Source organism: Hippocampus guttulatus, chromosome 16 (genome assembly GCF_054856545.1).
Source record: "Hippocampus guttulatus isolate MCC_2025c chromosome 16, RoL_Hgut_1.0, whole genome shotgun sequence".
In the NCBI taxonomy this organism is placed as follows: domain Eukaryota; kingdom Metazoa; phylum Chordata; class Actinopteri; order Syngnathiformes; family Syngnathidae; genus Hippocampus; species Hippocampus guttulatus.
Genome location: NC_141276.1, coordinates 15616646 through 15638954, shown reverse-complemented (window position 1 = coordinate 15638954; position 22309 = coordinate 15616646). Strand labels below are relative to the sequence as shown.

Genomic DNA, 22309 nt, shown 5'->3' with positions numbered 1-22309 from the left:
CTACATTCTTTGTTTTAAGTACTTCAGCAGATGTTCAGGACAGAGACTAGTATCGATAGTTCTCATAGCAAGGTGAAATTCCTCAACAATGTTCTACTACTACTTCTAGCGGAATAATTCCTTAACAAATTGTAGGAAAGCTATTATTTCTAAATAAAAACGAATAACAAATTATCCTTAGCACTTGTTGTATTTTGTTCAAATACTAAATTACGAACACAAGCACATTCATATCTTTGTCTTAAGCAAATAGCCATTGAATTCTTAACACTGTTGACCTCTTGGGCTTCTAGACCACTTGATGGCGCCATAGAGTAAATGAAGCACCATGAAGGTTTGCTACATGTGCAAATCAATTGGCTGCAAAAAGTCATTGCTTCATGAGGCTTCATTTAGCCCTACTTAAAAGACACTTTGGGACGGCAGAATCACATACTCTACGCTGGTTACTCAAGCAATGCGGTGCTTTCAGGATAACTTCACAATGTCAGAAACTTTTAAATACACCGCACCGTTTGCACATTAATATTTTTCTTCGATTAAAGATGGAGAGAAGCCCAAATCAAAATCATGATTACATTTTGATGAATCGTCTCGGCCCAGCTCAACGGCCACAAGGGGGCGGCCAATAACAATATTGATACCTTGAAATAAGGCCAGGTATTGGCCCGACACAGACACCTGGTATCGGTACTTGCCCATCACTAGTCCAAACACAAACATGTCCCCTTTGAATCATACAACCCCCAAAAAAATGTACCCGGTAACACTACATTTATTGTATATTTATTTAATCATGGTTTAATTAAGTACATTATTTTTCAATTAAATGGCATACATTTATCAACTAAACACCAGTTTCATCCTCATCCAATATTTTATGTCTCTACTGTGCTGCTTCTGGCCATTTCAATCGTTTCTTTCTCCGCCGCTTCCAATTTCAGTGCAACCCAGGACTCTCTGTGCAGTCGCTCATTTAATTCCACCATCTGAACAGTGGGTGGTGACGTCTTCTGCATATGCACTGGTAGGTACATGAACTCATCTTCATTCACATCATAGTTTGTCATCTTTGAGTCCAGGATCCACCAGTGACCAGCAAAGCCGACATCCATTACACGTCTAGGAAACTCTCTCCAAATTACTGACAAACTGGAACACCGTGCTTCAAACAGTGTGCTGTCAGGGTTATGGTCAGTAAAATAAATCAAAGAAAGTAATCCCAGGTTGACATGGCGGAGACGGCCTTCATTGCGAAGCTTAAGCAGATTCTGCACATGGCTATCAGAGGATGCATTGCGGATCCATGATGACAGCAGAGACAGCTGATTGGAGCGCTCAAGGAGAGAGACTTCAAAAGATGAGTAATCGGGCTTTGAGAAGAAACAGGTTAATGCACCTCCGAGCACAGTAATGCAAACTGATGCTTTGACAGGACGCTCATAGACGCCAACAACCATATCAACACACGCCTCTTTGTAGTCAGACATCAGACTGCGGCACCAGATACCTAAACAGAATAAAAGATGCAGAATAACATTAGATTAGCTCTGGATTTTGTCTCAATCCAAATAAGCATTTTTTACACTCCTATATGTCTTTAACAAAATAAACCACGATGAGTTCAACACTATTTTGGGGTGGGGGCTCACTGGGGGGTGGGGGTGGGGTCAAAACAAATTAAATCTTTATAGAGTAGCAAGTAGAGTAGCTGTACCCCATGTGTGTTTGTGAGGGCAGGGAGGGGTGGGTGAGTCTTTCAGTTACTTGTGCGTTAGGTTAGTACACGTATGAATGTATTTGCAAAGATGTTCGAAAGTAGGCTGATTGTTCAAAGCATTGTATTTTTACCCCATGATATTACAGGCTCTTGACATGCCCAAAATGCCAAACGGAAATTGTTCACTGCAGACATAATAATAAAACTATTTTAAAAAATGACTAATAGACAATGTTTACCTACTTCATTTTCAAACATATTTATTTCATCTCAGCAAAATGCTAAAAGCATAGCGTTTTTTTACACTTGTGCATGGACACACCATGACACACCATGACATTATGGGGGGGAAAATGATATGGTTTTTAGCATTTAGCCTCCATTTTATCAATCGGTTCAAATACGAGTTTTCCAATCAAAAATGTTTACTCTACATTGGCAGTTCCACACCTCCGCACATATGCTTGTGGTGTGTGTGTCATACTTTTATTGAAAAAAAAAGGAGAAAACCTCTTAAAGTCATGAATATATATATATATATATATATATTTTTTTTTTTTACATCAAGCGCCCTGAGCCTGTCAGGTAGACCAAAATGTAAGGGCAAAGATTTTTCTAAAGTCTCACTAATGTTTCCAGAGAGGAAAATAGTGTGCTGCTATGCACTGTTTAAATTTAAGTACAGTACTAAAAATGAACACCAGTAGGCCGTTTTCTGTCTTCTGTGTCTTTAACCAATGCAAAAAAAAAAGAAAAATCTATTTTTATGTGCATCCGAATACTCAATTATATTGACCTATCTATCCATCTATCTTTAGAGATAAAATGAAATAATCATTGAAAGTAGTAATATTATGAATTATATATCGGACCTGTATCGGTTCGAACGGGCCACCACAACTTGGCTCATCGTGTCCCTGTCAAAAAAAAGCTTAGCACCGTACCCTGCAAATTGTGTCAAAAACAAATAATGTAACTTTGTTCATTTATCTATGCCAGCTCCCTATAGCGAGAATTCCATACACTTAAACTAAAGACAGATGTTGTGAATTAACTTGTGTGTCCACTTTATATGACCTTTGTATTTGGAGGAATGGTGTGAACTTGTTTTGAATTTAGATAATATAAATATAAATTATGTGTGCTATTTCAAATAGCAGTTGGGAACACTGCTTTAAAATGTATACAATTATACAACAATGTATTATTAAATTTCATTGAACAGCAGCAACCTCCTACATGTACAGTTCCCATTAGCTTTCTTAATGCAAGACATTTTAAAGTGATTAGTAGGCGAGTACATCGCACTTTTAATCTACATTAGTTACATTTCACAAATTACACTTTGACTTTGCACGCATCTGTCGTGAAAATGACAACACCTAAACCGCTTTATGACAACGAGTGGAGACTCCTGACGTTCGACCGAATGCACGTTAAAACAAAAGTCATCTGCTTGTTCATATGCGCAGTTTCTCACCTGCTTTACTATTTTTCAGTTTTTCCCAGCGACTTTTTGAGTGACGAGAGATTGAGGTTTCTCCTACAGCACAAAACATCCTCCTGGTTATCAATCGGAACGCCATATCTAGTGTAAATCTTTTTTCAATCAGACTAGTTGCAATGCAGTTAAAACTAGCATACGGGTCGCTTGCAAACGGACACTGCGCATGTGTACACCGGCAGCCATTTTCGGTACGTTAGAGTGGCAGTGGATCCGGGGACGATGCCAAGATCTCATTTCTTTTTGTATAACCTAGTAGTTAGTAGTTCCTGAAATTAAGTCGAGGGTATGTCTCTAAAATGTTTGGCCCTGGCGGTTATAGCCAGTGAGTAGCCATTTTAGATTGCCATTGTTACGCACGACTCATAATTTTTAAAAATCCATTCGCTCATTTTGACTAAAAAAACGTATCAGTTTGTTTTACGCCAGGATCCCGTTATGGAGGAATAAGCGGCTCTCAAACAACCTGCTTAATTGCTAGCAGACCATTGACCATTCAGACTACAATATCTCAGTTTACATTTCGAAGTGAATGGTGACCTGATTTCATTGTTAAAAGTGGATGGTTCATACAGCATAATGCAAACGAACTTTAGGCGTGCGGCAACGTAACATGTGCGCTGGTGGCTTCACTTCTCCCAGCGGCATTGTGTGGTGTGAGGTGGGCACGCGTATAAACTACGGCAAGACACTTGGTCAAAAGTCGTAGGTAATGCCTGCGCGATCTGCTCATCCGTACATTATACAACATATACAAGTAAATTGATACAAAGTGCCCATACATATATTATATGTTTAGTTATTTTGATAAAGGTATATATATATTTCAAAGTCTGAAAACAGAGAAACGTTGACTTACCATTTAAATGACCGGTAACCCCCTGATGCCTGAATTATGAAAGCCCGAATCAAGACCATTTATCATGTGATTTTATTCTTTTGGGCAAAAGAAAACATCATGTATGTGTGTTTGTATTTAAAATAGCCCAACGGAAATTAATGTCAGCATTAGCTCATTTTATTTTCTGGTACTTAAACACATTTTTCCGAGGCAGAAACGAGAATCCGAATATGCCCCAAGTCTCTCCAGCACGTCCTAGGTCACCCGTGCGGCCTCCTCCTAACTCGATGACATTTCATGCTCATTTGCTGCCATTTTCTGCCCATATAGAATAGAGCAGACAGAGACAAATTTGACTGAGGCAATTGATGTATTGATTTAAAAAAAAAAATCCCCCTGAGGAGGGTCTGGACTCTACTAAATGACATTCTAGTTTATAATTTATTTGCATTTACTTTAGACTGGAGTTTGAAATGAAAAAAACTTTGTACTCTTTCTGCAACACCTCCAATTATGTCAAAACGGTATGATTGGCTTTTTGATACATTCCTAAAATAATCGAAGGCAGTCCTATCACAAGAATAGTACATACAATGTGCATTGAATTTTAATTTGTTATGCAATGAACAATGTCGAAAATATTGTTGCTTGTAAGGTAAACATGTAATTGAGTCAAGTAAATCAGTTCATAATCATAAGACATTTATCATCTTTGTTCTATCAACATGTATTACCACAGTACAAAAGTACCGGTAAGCAGATTATGGTTTGTCTCAAGGTTATATGATACATTATTACATTTAATCGTCAGAGCTGTTAAAGGAGCATCTTCAAAAAAAAAACCCAAACAATTATTTCTATTTTTTTATACATTTTCACATTCCATCTCTGTGTAGCTGAGACTTCTTCTTCCCCAACAGTTCATTGGGAGTGGGACCCCCTTCCAAGTCACTGGCTCCACCAGAAGTTCCAGCTGGCCTGGGGGCTCAAGCACTGGGAGTTCAGTGATCCTATAAAGTTTGGAATATGCCCGGCCTACCACGAGCAGCTCATCTGCAGAGACTCTGGGATTCGGACCTGTCAGCTGGCGACAGTACACCTTGAAGTGCCGAACAAGCTCCGTCGGGTATTTCCATTCTAGCGTTGCATTGAGATATAAGCAGCACGTAGTGGAGTCGGGGGATGCACCGGCGCCACGCAGCCACACGATGTCGTAAATAGAAAAATCCTGAACCACCTCAGGGGCCTCGTGTAGACTGTCTATATCGAGGAACTTAGGAGAAGAGAACACAAGGAACATTTCAGCACAACATTTATTAGTCCAATGTATTCTTTGTCTCACAAAACACAACTGTGACATTCTCACCATGATTTCTCCCATTCTGCAGCTGAAAGTTGTGTCAATAGGCTCCCCAACCAACTTTATGTTAACGCAGACTTCTCGAAGAGTACAGCCTCGTAGGTCCAACTTGGAATACCTAGAAGCACGAGGGAAAAAAAAAAGACAACTTTGCCTTAAACATGCCTGAATTGTTCCGTACCATTTGCCATAAGCTCCAGTTACAGTGTGACTCAAAAAGGACAGGTTGTCCTGAAAATGGATAGCTTTAAAACCATGTGGTTTGAATCTGTCAAGTCTTGACAGAGCTAAATTACTGGAACCAAACAATATTTTTTTTTGTCAAAAAGCAGTTTTAGATCAGGTAGTGCAACAGCGCATGAAACCACTTAAACATATTATTATTATTTTTTTTACCTGACGGTCCAACTTGCATTCTTCCAATTGTCATGTAGATGAGGAAACTGCTGAATGAGCTCGTGGTCTTCATCGAGGAGAACTGGAGACACACTTTTCACTGCAGGCAGAAAATGTAGTTCATATTGTATTCGATAAAACACACAAAGTGCCATGAAAAAATATTTAACAGCTCTCTATTTTCAACAAAACCGGGCTTGCTCAAATTTAGCTAACCTAAATAATTTCACACCTTATTGTCTAAAACCCAGACTTTCCATCGTGACGCTGCTGACACCGTTCAAACTGGCTGACACAGTTCAAATGAGCGCCATGATAACAGGTAATAACCCGGAACTAGTGCTTTGTTGTCACCACACCTGCATCTGATTTTGTCAAAGATGGCGCCTCCCTTTTGTCGATTATTGATCCTGTTTACTTTTTGTCCCACAAACAATTTTTATCAGAGTACCGTGTTTTGACGAGTGCTGGCACATACAATGTACTGTATAGTGGGGGCGGGCGGTGTTTTCTTTTTATGTGACCAGTTTGGTGATGCTGCCTCAGGAAAATGGTGGTCACACTATATACTGACCCCACAATATATTGACATGTGACAGTGTAATAATCATGCTATCTGTAATTAGAATCTTTGGGAGGGGGCGGTGTGAGAAAGGCTCCACTACACATATTTAGACAGATTTTTGACAAGCAGAGAAATTAGCCTTTTGTCTATGTAGAAAAAGTTTTGTCTTTGAGTCCAGCTCATGAAAAAAATGGGGGCAAAATCAAAAATGTTGCATTAATATATATTTTTTTCTGTGAATTGAGGTAACTACTCCAACCCCCGATGACGTTTTTCAGATAAAGATGTCAATTTCATCCATTTCGATTTCACGCCAATTCAATGGCACACCGAAATATGTACTAAAATAAAGAAAATGGCAGATATTTACATTGTAGTTATGTATGAACATTCATAACTACTGTATGTGTGGCCTGTATTATGAGGGCAGCTGTCTTGTTATCACAGTGGCCCATTCAGACTGGTTTGGCTTTGCAGAGTATTAAAAAGTAAAACAAAAACTAAAAATAAATACAAACAAAAATCATAAAAGGGTGGGTTTATGAGTTATTATATAATGATATAAGGGTGATGAGTTATATAAGGGGTGAGCCAAAATTCCCAGATCATGATGTTTTGGAAAAGGAGAGCGTGAGAAACCTACTTTTGATATCCTGGTTATGCTCCTCTGAACTAACACTAGCATCGGTTATCCTGAGCTCCAGTGAAACCATGACTTGAGAAGATGACTTGTATACAATGCTGAACAGTGTGTTGGATAAAGGCACATGGAGAGAGAAGATCCTGTCAAATGAAACAAGCACAAAAAGACGACATCAGGGGCCACTGATATTCCTCCAGAAATTGATGTGAGGCTGAGTAAAATTCAGACATACTTAGCACAGACTGGAGAAGTATGTGTGGCAGGGATGAGACCATCCAGGAGCAGCGAAGAGCCTCCATTCCAGGCATCCTCTGGGCAACCACGGCTCCTTACCCAGCCAACACCGTCCAGTTGCTCATGGTAGTACCATGGTTGGATTTCCTGGGCACTCAAGTTGAACCAATTCTTCTTTGTTTCATGCTACATAGCGAGGACAAAAATGAGGCAGGTTAACAAAAATACTTAATTTCATCAACCTGCCAACGGCTATTTCTTTCAGACTATAAGGGAAAAGGCCCCCCCCCCCCCGCCCCAAAAAAAAGGTATTGAAATTTAATATTTACTTGTGAATATATAAATTCTGATAAACAACAAAATGACATCTGAAACAAATTTCAAACAAATGACGGTACACAGTGGTATCAAGAGAAGCCGAGTTCAGTAACCATCCATATAATAGTATTGCATAACTTGGATGGATTTACCCCTTTGATTTGCTTCGCTGTGAAAACACTTCTGACACAAACACACTTGTGGAGGGTGAGATCTACTCGGGGGGGGGGGGGGATTTTTTTTTTATTATAAAATCATACACTGGAAATCTGGCACTATTCTGGAGTACTTTAAGCCATGCTATGTGAAGAAAATTTACAATTATTTTATCTGTATCATCATAACAACGTTGACCAAGTAACATTTGCAATGGTTTTACGCAACCTCTTTCAGGACTGTACCTTTCCTTTCCAATAGACAGCATTCCCAAAGCCCTGACAGAAGGAAGACACAAAGGGGAGCCTCACCGCTGGACGATGAATGTACAGGTAGTTTTTCAGAAGAGCCCAGAATCTACACATTTTCAAAGGTTATTGTAGTCAGTCAGTCAGTCCGCATCAAGCACATTTACATATCGGAACACTTATATTAATAATGATACAATATAGAATCCAAACTAATGTGATCACCTCACCTATCCTGATTATGACGAAAGTCTGATTTTTCTTGCATCTCATACACCCAACCAGGAGCAAAGATTGCAGCAGAAAAGTTGTACTTTCGGATGATTTCCAGTGCCTGTTAAAATAAGAGAGTAATTGCAGTGAATACATGATCAGTTGATGGATGATTATAAGATGATGTAACATTTTTATAGAGACAATAATACTGGATAATTTAGGGCGGAAAAATCCCACATCCGAATTTGGTGAATTACACGTTTTTTCACAAATCTTGTGTTATTGGTCAGTCCCCACGTGGGACTTCGATTTTTTACAACTTACTGACCAACCGTAAGAGTTTAAAATGGCTTGCAATACGGATGGCTTAAGAAACATGCAGTTTTTTCCCCCCTACTTCCTGAAAAGAGACGACCATGTTTTCCGCACTATAAGGTGCTTCGGAGTAAAGGCACACCTTCAACGAATGGCCTATTTTAAAACTGTTTTCATATATAGGGCGCACTGCATTATAAGGCGCACAGAATTGAAGCTACAATCCTGGCTGTAGTTGCACTATGCATCCACTAGATAGAGCTATGTAACAGCTAATACAATACAATACAGGCTTATTTATATTGCTCTTTCACAACCGCTGCAGCTGTAACAAAGCACTTAACAGAACATTTGAAATACTATGTCCAAGAAATCTGAATATTGATCCATATATAAGGTGCATCAGATTATAAGGCGCACTGTCGTCTTTTGAGAAAACGGAATGCTTTTAGGTGCGCCTTACAGTGCATAAAATACAGTATTTTGGAGACACAAGCATTCTAACCTACTGCTGGCATCTATCGCTGAAATCTCTTCTGCCAAAATGTTAATTTCATCTTTTTTTAATATACCTATTGTCACGAGATAAGCCAATACAAAATACAAACAAAGACCAAACAAATCCCAAAAGGTGTAGACCGGGGGTCGGCAACACGCGGCTCCGGAGGCCTAGTGGCTCCCTGGAGCTTTTTAAAATGTTTGAAAATGGAAAAAGATGGGGGAGTGAAAATATATTTTTTGTTTGAATATGGTTTCTGTAGGAGGACAAACATTCTTAACATTTTCCAATGCTGTAAAAATATGTTGAATAAATATTACATTTCAAAATTTCTGTCAATGGAGATTTGCGTCATAGCCTGCGACACACGTTTCTATTAGCAGGGCGGGATGCCAGGCAGGTGGCTGTTGTAAGAAGAAACGGGGCTTCATGTCCAATTCACCGAGGGAACTGGCAAAGAATGGCAATCTGAAGCATTTTAAAAAGGTACACGTCAGCTATGAATGTTAACACGCTGCAAAAGTGCGTCCCGTGCCTCGTTCATCTTAGCCGCCGTTATGGCTGTTGCACATTATGGCATGTGTGTGTAAGTGTGTGCGTATGCGTGCATGTGCGGTCACGGGTCGATCGCGGGAGGCTGGTTGATCGAAAAATAGAGCTTTGGTCAAAAAAGGTTGGGCCCCCCTGCTCTACAGGATGGATACACTGCAGGGGAAAAAAACCCCTATTAATCGGGAAGGATAATTGTGTATTTGTATCCAAGTTCGTCATTTTGATAGTAGGATAATATAGATGCATCCAGAGTGTGTTGCCTTCTTTCTGAGGCTTTTAATTTGTTGCGGCTCCAGACACATTTGTTTTTCGTTTTTTTGGTCCAATATGGCTCTTTCAACAGTTTGGGTTGCTGACCCCCAGTGTAGACTAAAGATAAGGCACGTAAATGAGCAATATATAATGTGACAGTAATCTGCTTTTTGGGCAGATACCTTACTTGCTGAAGCCAGAATTCTTGCATGTTGGCAAGGTATCAAACACTGTAAATATTTCCCTCAAAATGCAAATGAATATATAGACTTTTTCTCAAGTTTCTGTCAAAAATGACTTACCTCATGAATTAAAGAAATTAGAGCTAACAAAATCCGCAGGGGATCAAATTATTTTCCCGAATGCATTTAAGTTTGCACTCAGAACACAACACCATGTTTTACAATCAAAAGAAGTTAGTACATTGAAGAAAAGGGAAAAAAACCAAAATGACATGCGCACACACACAAGACGTGTACCTTATGGGTTTGAAACATCCCTCCTACGACTTTGCCACGGGCAAAAACATCAATCCCCACAAAGATGTCAGCCTGGCGTCCATTTATGTGATCGTAATTAGTCATCCACTCGAGGTTTTGTGCTGTCCAGTTGTAGTTGGTGAAGAAACCATCACATGCGTCGAAAAAAACCCTGTCATGGAAAGACAATGATGTCACTGTACAACAGATGCTTCAGTTACAATTTGAAACTGAATGTGAAAAGGAAAGGAAAGCAAAAAGCAACAATTTCACACATGCGGGTAGACAGAGTGACGGAGCATCTTGGGAATGATGCAAAAGTGGCAAAAAATGCGCGGTCATGTCAGGGTTCTTTCAAGGTTGCAAATGTTCGCAAAAAAATATATACAGGTATATATATCACCAGACGTTCGCCAACAGTTTTCGTAGCACCTGTCTTCTAATTAGTTCAAGTTGGTTTCGGGATGCTCAGACGAAGGCTGAAGTGACAGCCAAAACTGTCAGCGAGGAAAGAGCTTGCAAGCTCGCTAGCTCCGCCCCCCCCAACCCCACCCATATAATACATATCACATCATTATCTGAAAGGAAGAAACCTTCAACTGAAACCTCAACCTATTTTAACAGTTTTTGTGGGGTTTTTCTTGCCGCAAGGAAATTTTGAACATGTGCAACAAGAAAAGTCCAGGCGAATCTCTGATGAACATCTGGTGACCCTTCGGCAAACATTTGCAACCTTGAGTGAGCCATGACGAACCCCAACGAGAACACAACATTCACTGCCTTTGCAAACACTTGCACATATTCACCACTGAGTGGTATAGAGGCTTTATCCTCATATGACTGTGGTAAGAGTTGGGGTACACCCTGGACTGGTTGCCAGTAAATTCCAGGGCACCTCAAGGAACACTCTTCAACGAATATACCACGTGTTTTGGGAATGTGGGCGGAGCCTCGACAAAACCAACTCAAGCACAGGGAAAACGTGCAAACTCCACACAGGAAGGGCATTGCCAAGATCAGAAACCCGAACCTCAGAACTGTGCAACACACACTTGATCACCACCCTCAGCGAAAAAAGTAAACCCACATCATTTTAATTAGACCGTTTTGGATTGCACTGGAAATCACTACCTGTTGGACTGGTTTAATTCATTCTGCCATTGTAGCGCTCCATTCTCAACGACGCTATCATACCAAAGGACCATGCTGCCAGGGACTTGTTTATGCATCTGATTTGTGAGATAGCGCAGAAACAAAGGTGTTTTCTTCACTGCAGCATCCTGCAAGAAAATGACACACAAGCAGGCACAATTTCAGCTGGCATATGTAAAAGTCAAAAGTCTTTTTCAAGATGAAAAAGGTCAAAATTCATCCATCCATCGATCCATTATCTGAACCACCTCTCCACAACTAAGACTAAATAAAATTATATAATATATACATATCATAAAAGTATATTTTCAGCGTTCTAATACCAGGCTGAATTTATTACACATTATTATTATTATTATTGTGGATATTTTATCTATAGAACCAAAAGAGTCATCAAAAACCTTTAATCTTCAATTCCAAATTATATACAAGTATTTCTCTTTTAAATGATTTCATGCCAAATCAAATTGAAGGTTGGACATTTGAGGAACTAAATGTGGAAGTAGCATGTCTTGCATTTCTCCAGTTGAAAGCTAACAAATACGTTTTAAGTTGGAACGTTTTGAATTGGCAAAAAAAATAAAATAAATAAAGGACATTTAGACCGGTGGGTGTGTGTGCTAAAATTGTTATAATTTTTAAATTTAAAATGTTGTGAATTGGTCAAAAAAAAAGAGAAGTTAGAAGTAAAAGAACTAAAAATAATTTTTTTGGAAGGAATATATGTACCTCTCCGGGAGCCGTCACCTTACCGTGGTGGAGGGGTTTGTGTGTCCCAATGATCCTAGGAGCTAAGTTGTCTGGGGCTTTATGCCCCTGGCAGGGTCACCCATGGCAAACAGGTCCTAGGTGAGGGACCAGACAAAGCACGGCTCACAAAACCCCTTATGACAGACAAAATCGATGGCACTCAGTTTCCCTTGCCCGGACGCGGGTCACCGGGGCCCCCCTCTGGAGCCAGGCCTGGAGGTGGGGCTCGTTGGCGAGCGCCTGGTGGCCGGGCCTACACCCATGGGGCCCGGCCGGGCTCAGCCCGAAGAGGCAACGTGGGTCCTCCTTCTCATGGTCTCACCACCCGTGGGAGGGGTCAAAGGGGTCGGGTGCAATGCGAGCTGGGCGGCAGCCAAAGGCGGGGACCCTGGCGGTCCGATCCTCGGCTGCAGAAGCTAGCTCTTGGGACATGGAATGTCACCTCTCTGGCAGGGAAGGAGCCCGAGCTGGTGTGTGAGGTAGAGAAGTTCCGACTGGATATAGTCGGACTTGCCTCCACACACAGCCTGGGTTCTGGTACTAGTTCTCTCGAGAGGGGTTGGACTCTCTTCCACTCTGGAGTTGCTCATGGTGAGAGGCGCAGAGCAGGTGTGGGCATACTCATTGCACCCCGGCTCAGTGCCTGTACATTGGGGTTCACACCGGTAGACGAGAGGGTTGCTTCCCTCCGCCTTCGGGTGGGGGGACGGGTCCTGACTGTTGTTTGTGCATATGCACCAAACGGCAGCTCAGCATACCCACCCTTTTTGGAGTCCTTGGAGGGTGTGCTGGAGAGTACTCCTGCTGGGGACTCCCTTGTTCTGCTGGGGGACTTCAATGCTCACGTGGGCAATGACAGTGAGACCTGGAGGGGCGTGATTGGGAGGAACGGCCCCCCCGATCAGAACTCGAGTGGTGTTTTGTTATTGGACTTCTGTGCTCGTCACGGACTGTCCATAACGAACACCTTGTTCAAACATAAGGGTGTCCATATGTGCACTTGGCACCAGGACACCCTGGGCCGTAGTTCGATGATCGACCTTGTGGTTGTATCATCGGATTTGCGGCCGCATGTTTTGGACACTCGGGTGAAGAGAGGGGCGGAGCTGTCAACTGATCACCACCTGGTGGTGAGTAGGCTCCGATGGTGGGGAAAGATGCCGGTCCGTCCTGGCAGACCCAAACGTATTGTGAGGGTTTGTTGGGAGCGTCTGGCGGAATCCCCTGTCAGAAGGAGTTTCAACTCCCACCTCCGACAGAGCTTTTCCCATGTTCCGGGGGAGACGGGGGACATTGAGTCCGAGTGGACCATGTTCCGTGCCTCTATTGTTGAGGCGGCCAATCTGAGTTGTGGCCGTAAAGTGGTTGGTGCCTGTCGTGGCGGCAACCCTCGTACTCGCTGGTGGACACCAGCAGTAAGGGATGCCGTCAAGCTGAAGAAGGAGTCCTATCGAGCCTTTATGGCCTGTGGGACCCCAGAGGCAGCTGACGGGTATCGACTGGCCAAGCGGAACGCAGCTTCGGTGGTCGCCGAGGCAAAAACCCGAGCGTGGGAAGAGTTCGGTGAGGCCATGGAAGCCGACTTCCGGACGGCTTCGAGGAAATTCTGGTCCACCATCCGACGTCTCAGGAGGGGGAAGCAGTGCACCACTAACACTGTGTACAGTGGGGATGGGGCACTGCTGACTTCGACTCGGGACGTTGTGAACCGGTGGGCAGAGTACTTCGAAGACCTCCTCAACTCCACCAACACGTCTTCCTTGGAGGAAGCAGAGTCTGAGGACCCTGAGGTGGGCTCTCCTATCTCTGTGGTTGAAGTCACCGATGTGGTTAAAAAGCTCCTCGGTGGCAGGGCCCCAGGGGTGGATGAGATCCGCCCGGAGTTCCTCAGGGCTCTGGATGTTGTGGGGCTGTCCTGGTTGACACGCCTCTGCAACATCGCGTGGTCAACGGGGAGAGTGCCTCTGGATTGGCAGACCGGGGTGGTAGTCCCTCTTTTTAAAAAGGGGGACCGGAGGGTGTGTTCCAACTACAGAGGGATCACACTCCTCAGCCTCCCTGGTAAGGTCTATTCAGGGGTGCTGGAGAGGAGGGTCCGTCAGGAAGTCGAGCCTCAGATTGAGGAGGAGCAGTGTGGTTTTCGTCCCGGCCGTGGAACAGTGGACCAGCTCTACACCCTTAGCAGGGTCCTCGAGGGTATGTGGGAATTCGCCCAACCAGTCTACATGTGTTTTGTGGACTTGGAGAAGGCGTTTGACCGTGTCCCTCGGGGAGTTCTGTGGGGGGTGCTTCGTGGGTATGGGGTACCGAACCCCCTGATACGGGCTATTCGGTCACTATACCACCGATGTCAGAGTTTGGTTCGCATTGCCGGCAGTAAGTCGGAATCGTTTCCAGTGAGGGTAGGACTCCGCCAAGGCTGCCCTTTGTCGCCGATTCTGTTCATAATCTTTATGGACAGAATTTCTAGGCGCAGCCGAAGCGTTGAGGGCGTCCGTTTTGGTGGCCTCAGTATTGCATCCCTGCTTTTTGCAGATGATGTGGTGCTGTTGGCTCCTTCAAACGGGGCTCTCCAACTCTCACTGGAGCGTTTCGCAGCCGAGTGTGAAGCGGTTGGGATGAAAATCAGCACCTCCAAATCTGAAACCATGGTCCTCAGTCGGAAAAGGGTGGAGTGCCCCCTCCGGGTCGGGGGAGAGATCTTGCCCCAAGTGGAGGAGTTTAAGTATCTTGGGGTCTTGTTCACGAGTGAGGGCAGGAGGGAGCGAGAGATCGACAGGCGGATCGGTGCAGCGTCTGCTGTGATGCGGACGTTGTATCGGTCTGTCGTGGTGAAGAAGGAGCTGAGCCGAAGGGCGAAGCTCTCAATTTACCGGTCGATCTACGTTCCAACCCTCATCTATGGTCACGAGCTATGGGTCGTGACCGAAAGAACGAGATCCCGGATACAAGCGGCCGAAATGAGTTTTCTCCGCAGGGTGTCCGGGCTCTCCCTTAGAGATAAGGTGAGAAGCTCGGTCATCCGGGAGGGGCTCAGAGTCGAGCCGCTTCTCCTCCACATCGAGAGGAGCCAGATGAGGTGGCTTGGGCATCTGATTCGGATGCCTCCTGAACGCCTCCCTGGTGAGGTGTTCCGGGCATGTCCCACTGGGAGGAGACCCCGAGGAAGACCCAGGACACGCTGGAGTGACTATGTCACCCAGCTGGCCTGGGAACGCCTCGGAATCCCCCGGGGAGAGCTGGAAGAAGTAGCTAGGGAGAGGGAAGTCTGGGCTTCCCTGCTAAAGCTGTTGCCCCCGCGACCCGGCCCCGGATAAGCGGTAGAAGATGGATGGATGGATGGATCTACGTTCCAACCCTCATCTATGGTCACGAGCTATGGGTCGTGACCGAAAGAACGAGATCCCGGATACAAGCGGCCGAAATGAGTTTTCTCCGCAGGGTGTCCGGGCTCTCCCTTAGAGATAAGGTGAGAAGCTCGGTCATCCGGGAGGGGCTCAGAGTCGAGCCGCTTCCCCTCCACATCGAGAGGAGCCAGATGAGGTGGCTTGGGCATCTGATTCGGATGCCTCCTGAACGCCTCCCTGGTGAGGTGTTCCGGGCATGTCCCACTGGGAGGAGACCCCGAGGAAGACCCAGGACACGCTGGAGTGACTATGTCACCCAGCTGGCCTGGGAACGCCTCGGGATCCCCCGGGGAGAGCTGGAAGAAGTAGCTAGGGAGAGGGAAGTCTGGGCTTCCCTGCTAAAGCTGTTGCCCCCGCGACCCGGCCCCGGATAAGCGGTAGAAGATGGATGGATGGATGGATGGAATATATGTAGGGCGGCCCGGTAGTCCAGTGGTTAGCACGTCGGCTTCACAGTGCAGAGGTACTGGGTTCGATTCCAGCTCCGGCCTCCCTGTGTGGAGTTTGCATGTTCTCCCCGGGCCTGCGTGGGTTTTCGCCGGGTGCTCCGGTTTCCTCCCACATTCCAAAAACATGCATGGCAGGCTGATTGGTCGCTCTAAATTGTCCCTAGGTGTGAGTGTGGGCGTGGATGGTTGTTCGTCTCTGTGTGCCCTGCGATTGGCTGGCAACTGATTCAGGGTGTCCCCCGCCTACTGCCCGGAGATGGCTGGGATAGAGTCCAGCACCCCCCGCGACCCTAGTGAGGATCAAGCGGTTCGAAAAATGGATGGATGGAATATAAGTACAAAAAAATGTTTTGCTGTGTGGAATTTTTTGGCACATTGGAAATTGATGAAGGAACAATGAATGAGATTCAACCTTTAGAAATGTCAACAGATCACGATGTGAGTGTGTTTCTCTCAATTTGTCATTGGGAATGAATGGGAGTTTTGGGGGAAATTTTTGGCATGTTGGAAACCATTCTGAAGTGAATTGAATGAGCTAAATATGTAGAATTTGGAAATGGGGAAAGACATATGTTGTTTTTAATGTGTCACTTGGGCGGTATGGAAAATCGTTTGTGGTGAAAATGTTACATTTTTGGTGTGTGGGAATTTTCGGAATACTGAAAATTATTTCCAGGATAAATTGAATGAGCTGAATATGTCGAATTCTGAAAGGGAAAGACGTGAACTTGTTTTTTTTTTCATGTTTCAGTGGGAATGAATGGAGATTTTTTGTGTGTGTGTGTGTGGGGGGGGAATTTTAGTGGTTAAAAATGAGATTTTTGGTTTGTGGATTTTTGGGGAACGTTGAAAATTGTCCCCAGGGTAAACTGAAGGAACAGAACCTTTATGATGACATTTTCAAAGTATTCAGACGACCAGCCAGCTGATTTTAAACCGCGATACTTGCAGAAAGTTACTCTAGCGTGGAGGAAATCAACCCAAATAGACTGTCATTATTGATCCCGACATTGTTTTGATCCAATATGCGAGACAAGGTGTGAGGCTGCGATGATGCGCAGCCAATCAGCTCATGGGATAAATCCACTCGTGCTCTCATTGGTCGATATCGCGTTTTAGAGAAAAAAAAATCTGATATACTCACACTGAGCGTGTTCTCGATATTTATGAGCCAGCCGTCAAAGCCATAATATGAGCTCATTTCAACCAGCTTATCAGCTACTTCACGATACCGCTCTTCTTGAAGGAAGGCCTCACATGTCGCTGCTCCATCAGCCCATTCAGTGATGAAAGTCCCTAAAGAGCATGTCAACCATTATATGAAGTTTTAGTAAAGACAAATATCAAGTCAACAATAATGAAATGTATGCTCAGAATTGTAAGAACCATAACATGAGTTTTGGCTCACCAAGAACAAGAACTCCGTGTTTATGTGCAGCATTGGTCCAGACGGCGGGTGGAATGCTCACCAAGTTGTGTGTGAAATAGTTGAAAATGTCAATGTATTGCCAGTGGTAGAAGGCATATGGAGCTTCTGCAGCTGTACCTTGAACAAACCTTAAACAAAAGGAACGCATCAAGTATGACCTGAGGTGATTGCAGGTACAGTATTAACTATATTAAAAAAAAAAATAGAAGCTTCTAAAAGAAAGAAGAAATGTGTTTTTGCTGGAAATAACAATTCATTGGATATTATGAAGTGGATTAAAACAGCAAAGCACACTGTTGCATGTGAAGAGAAAAGATAATGTCAGCCCAAAGCAAAGTACTTTCAACTAGTGTTGCCAGAACAGGTAAGTCTAGTATTTAGCATTTGAATAATTTAAATTGTGGGTGGATTATCTCGGCATGGACTGTGAAAGAGTTCCACATGTTCGTATGGACGGCAAGTGTGACGTAAATATTTAACAAAACATAGCTTTTATAACACATTATGTTTCGCTTATTCCATGGTCTATATTTTTTGGTCTTTTTTGAATAGCAATGAAATGAGAATTGTTAAGTAGAATGTGTGTTCAGTCTTTCGGACCATCACAATTTGATTTGACAATTTGACAGAATGTATCCAAAAGGACTCATTTTATTCCTTAAAAAGCAATTACCCCCTGATAATTCAATCACATGTCGGAAAAGACCAATTCTAGCAGTGGGAAAGTACATGTAGAAGCATTTCCACTTTAAGACCAGTCTCATAAGCAAGGTTTGTTTAATGTCGCAAATGTTCGCCAAATAGGAGGGGGTAGGGAAGTGATTCTCAGTTTTGCTGTTCTTTGAATTTTGACGAGTCTCAAAATAAAATCTGCTTTGCTTGTATAGTTTAAATGCATACCAAACATGCCTTGAGGGCATGTTATTTTTTGTTAATTGTTAAAAATTACATTCTTGTTGTTAGTTTGTACTTGCCTAATGCAGTTGTGTGTTTTTGCATTCAGCCAGATTGTTATTTATTAATTTTCATTGATTCTTAGATTTATTTTCTACCGTCGGTTTGTTACGTAGCTCATTGATTATTATTATTATTGAGCCGAGACACAGATTTTAAGTTCGAAAAATCGCACAGCACACCAACAAAATTGTCCCAAAATGAGGATAATTTATTTGCTCTTTCTGTTGTTAGTGGCATACATAGATGGATAGAAATAAATTATTCATATATATACTGGTATATACAGTATATACTGTATATATATGGATGGACATATATGTTAAATCAATAATTTTCTCACCAATTAAGTGTAATTTGATAATTTCCGGTGGCACACTGGTTGGGAATCACGGATGTCGTGTGACTTTGTATTATTCAGTCTGCCACCTGGTGGCACCGTGGCGTCACAAGGCAGATAAGAGAAAGCTTTTTCCCATCAAATCAAGCTGTGTTTGACATGTTACTTGTAGTTTGCTGCAGATGACAAATGAAACGATATTAGAAAAGTGACACAATTAAATGTTATCTACCGTCTTGGCGAAAAATGTCATATCGCCCAGCTCGAATTTTTTTTCAGTGACACACGATATTTTTGTTTGATGGTGTGCTGTGACATTTTTCGAACACAAACTGGGTGCCGTGGCTCAATAAAGGTTGTGAAACGCCGCCTGACTGCACATTTAGACATACCTGTCATCTAGGTATCCACCCATCATGTCATGAGATACCAAGGTACGCCGTAAGCAACTCGGCAGTGCGGGTTCTCGCGCTGCCAATGGGATGACTGCCACATTGAAGGGGTTCGCCTCATTTTGTTTCCATGACAACAGCTCATCCAAAGTCTGAAGACTACAGCTAATTGGTTCAGTTGTGTCAGCATCATAATGTTTCACTGAATTGGAGAGAAGATGTACAATAGGAATTGACAAAACAGGAAGCAAAGATTGTGCTATTGACAATCTTGTGTATTTTGTTGGCCGTGTTTCATGAATCACTTGTGTGACGTCACCAAACCTGGCAGTGGCGAAGGCAAATATTTGATGACTTCATGAATACCATGCAAGTCTACAGGCTGATGCACACAACCCTCCATCCTAGTAAGAGACAAAAGGAAAAGTAAAACAGTTTAGGTTGTACTTTTGAAACATTTGTTTTAATTTCTATTCAACTAATTATCATATACTTATACTTTGTCTCATGAAATCACGTTTCAACAAACATTTTTTTAATAGTTCAAAGGACAATGTTATACAGACATGGACAAAATTGCTGTTAATGAACAAAAAAAATAGCAGGATTTACCATTGACACTAGTAAATAGTATTCATAAATAATTTTATGAAAATTAATCACTAAAAAGCAGAATAGTGTGTTTGAACAGTGGTTCACGAAACAGGCCAGGAAAAAAATTATGGTACTCCAAGGAAAACATTTTTAAAAATTGATGATCATCTTGTATCGCAATAAACGTGTGATCAATATCAATGGAAAGTGCCTTTGATTAAATGCTGCAAAGAAAAAAAATCCGGAAGCAATTTCCGACCTCGGCAGTGGGAATGTTGAAGGCAGCGTGCAGCCAACTCCAAAAACGTAGAAGTAGCTAAACCAACAAGAAAAAAGCAGAACCAATTTGCCGATCAAATTTAAACTTGCTGTCCAGTTTAAGACCCAAGTTTGAGACTGTTGGCTTTAGACATGGATCCAGGGGGCGAAAATTGGACCAAACACCATCACTTCTGTTTTGAGGATATTATGCATACGAACCTGATCAAACACTTCAGGATGATAGATGATGATGTACAGATAAATGACTTCCCTGTCTTTGTTGTGCTTCACCCTCACCATCGCACTCTCAAGTCACTATCAGGGAAGTAAATTATCAAAGGACTATAGCAATCATGAGCCCGCTAAAAAGTTAAAGTCGACCTAAGATGTGTTATTAATGGCAATGCATACACTGCAAGAGAGTACTGAATGAACATTGAATGAAGGTTAATGTTAACCATTGGGGTAGCGTCTTCAGCATTTACAGTGCCACGGCTAGTGGAACAGCACACTGCGCATTACATTACAATTTAATGTACACAAAAATAGTTACTAATAATCATCCAAATTTATGATGATGATGATGATTATTATTACAGTATTATTATTCCCGTAAAAACACTAGGGACCTCGAAGCAGTCGATGCTCTGGCCCTAACAAGGATTTTGTAGGTACACGTCCTTGTGTGGCTCGTTTTTTTAGTGACGAAATGCACACTTTGTCAGGTAACTGGAGATTTATTTAAAAAAAAACCCTCACTGGTCCTCAAATGTGGAAGAATCATTCATGTGACAGAAAACCAAGTTTTATAAAGAAGGGATTACTGTAGGGCAGGGGTTTCAAACTCATTTTTGTCGCGGGCCACATTTTAGTTATAGTTTCCCTTGGAGGGCCGTTATGACTGAAACCAAATTAAAAAAGTCAATAATAACGATTTATTCAACTATTGTTTAAGTTACTGTAATGAGAGGTTTGGTTACATGATAAAGCTTACAATATATTATTTATTACATATGAGAAATTTAAATTTTGGTCGAGATTTTAGTAAGCATCATGGAAGTTGACATGTTTGATTTGCTTTCGCGGGCCAAATAGAATGATGTGGCAGGCCAGATCTGGCCCCCGGGCCTTGATTTTGACACCTGTGCTGTAGGTGCTATTACCAATTAAGCTTAATTACGAACCTTAATGACACAATCATTTTTGAGTCATTTTAACTTTCTGACAGTGAACAATACTCCTCAAATGTGTTGTTATTTTAGCAACGTGGCAAGGCGTGGAGTGCGATCTGACATAACGAAGAATCAACTCCGACAGCACGCTATTAAAGTTAAACATCAGATCTAACTTTCGACTGTGTCACACCCCGTGACCGGCAAACGAAAAGAATAAGAAATCGGGTGCGAACACAAACACATTTCGAGGCGTGTCATTTGACAAACACTACAACTACGTCATGAATGTCGGATCACAAGCTTAAACGGGAACCCACACAGTAATCAATCAAATATAAAAACGTGCAAGAGCTAACAGTGCCAACAGTTTTCGTTTCATTTGCTCAAAAATTTAGATCATGCTAATAAAAAAAAGAAGTCCGTCCTCGGTGGGGGTCGTTTAAACATACGAAATCTGCCCTCGTTCCACTATTTGAAACGTAATTACAATCAAGCAAGATGAACACAAGAAAAAAAAGGTAAACCTGGTGAACAGGCAATACTTTACCGTCAGTTTTCTGTGTTGTTTATTGTCGATTATCACACGCCCACTTGCTGCTGCTTCTGCTTCTTCTTCTGCTGCTTCTGCTTCTTCTTCTTCTTCTTCTTCTGGAACTGAGAGTTGCCGCTTGGAATTGAAACGGATTTATGTGGGACAGGAGAAGTGAACCAATCAATTTTTTAGTCAATGGACGCTACAGCTTCTTGTTTACTTTTGTTTGCACATTTTGTTTGAGCATGACGTCTCTGATCCACCCGGGAAAGGACACGTTGATTCTCTCCTGCTTCAAACAACAAAGCGTATGCAGGAAAAGTGGTTAAGATTGCAGGACTGTCCGTGTTTTATGGTTTGTGTTATTTTGTTATTTTATGTTAGCTATTTTGTAAAGCGCTTTGTTACAGCTGCAGCTGTTGTCAAAGCGCTATATAAATAAATATGGATTGTATTGTATTCTTCTGCTTCTTCGTCTGTTTTATAGTGGTTGGCAAACAACTTTTGGTACGTTACTCAAATAGAGTAACATCCTATTTACCCATATTCTAACCAAAAATAAAAATAGACATTTAA

General features: G+C 42.5%; 2 protein-coding genes across 3 annotated transcripts; both read right to left on the bottom strand.

Moving 5' to 3' along the window:
* Positions 1-774: 774 nt before the first annotated feature.
* On the bottom strand, positions 775-3410 carry timm29 (translocase of inner mitochondrial membrane 29). The gene is made up of 2 exons (XM_086133399.1): positions 3201-3410; positions 775-1510 (listed from the first exon to the last, which is right to left on the bottom strand). The coding sequence occupies exons 1-2, from the start codon at positions 3304-3306 to the stop codon at positions 879-881; spliced, it is 738 nt and encodes a 245-aa protein (XP_085989525.1). The 5' UTR covers positions 3307-3410; the 3' UTR covers positions 775-878.
* A 1244-nt stretch (positions 3411-4654) lies between these two features.
* Positions 4655-22017, bottom strand: engase (endo-beta-N-acetylglucosaminidase). 2 transcript variants are annotated; one of them, XM_086133515.1, is made up of 14 exons: positions 21749-22017; positions 19496-19575; positions 19172-19373; positions 17465-17613; positions 17201-17352; positions 11430-11578; positions 10299-10470; positions 8216-8319; positions 7983-8094; positions 7262-7449; positions 7030-7169; positions 5822-5921; positions 5432-5543; positions 4655-5338 (listed from the first exon to the last, which is right to left on the bottom strand). In XM_086133515.1, the coding sequence occupies exons 2-14, from the start codon at positions 19572-19574 to the stop codon at positions 4931-4933; spliced, it is 2067 nt and encodes a 688-aa protein (XP_085989641.1). In that variant the 5' UTR covers position 19575; positions 21749-22017; the 3' UTR covers positions 4655-4930. The 2 variants fall into 2 exon arrangements, with proteins under 2 accessions (XP_085989641.1, XP_085989642.1); XM_086133516.1 differs by lacking the exon at positions 21749-22017 and adding an exon at positions 19784-19789.
* Positions 22018-22309: the final 292 nt, after the last annotated feature.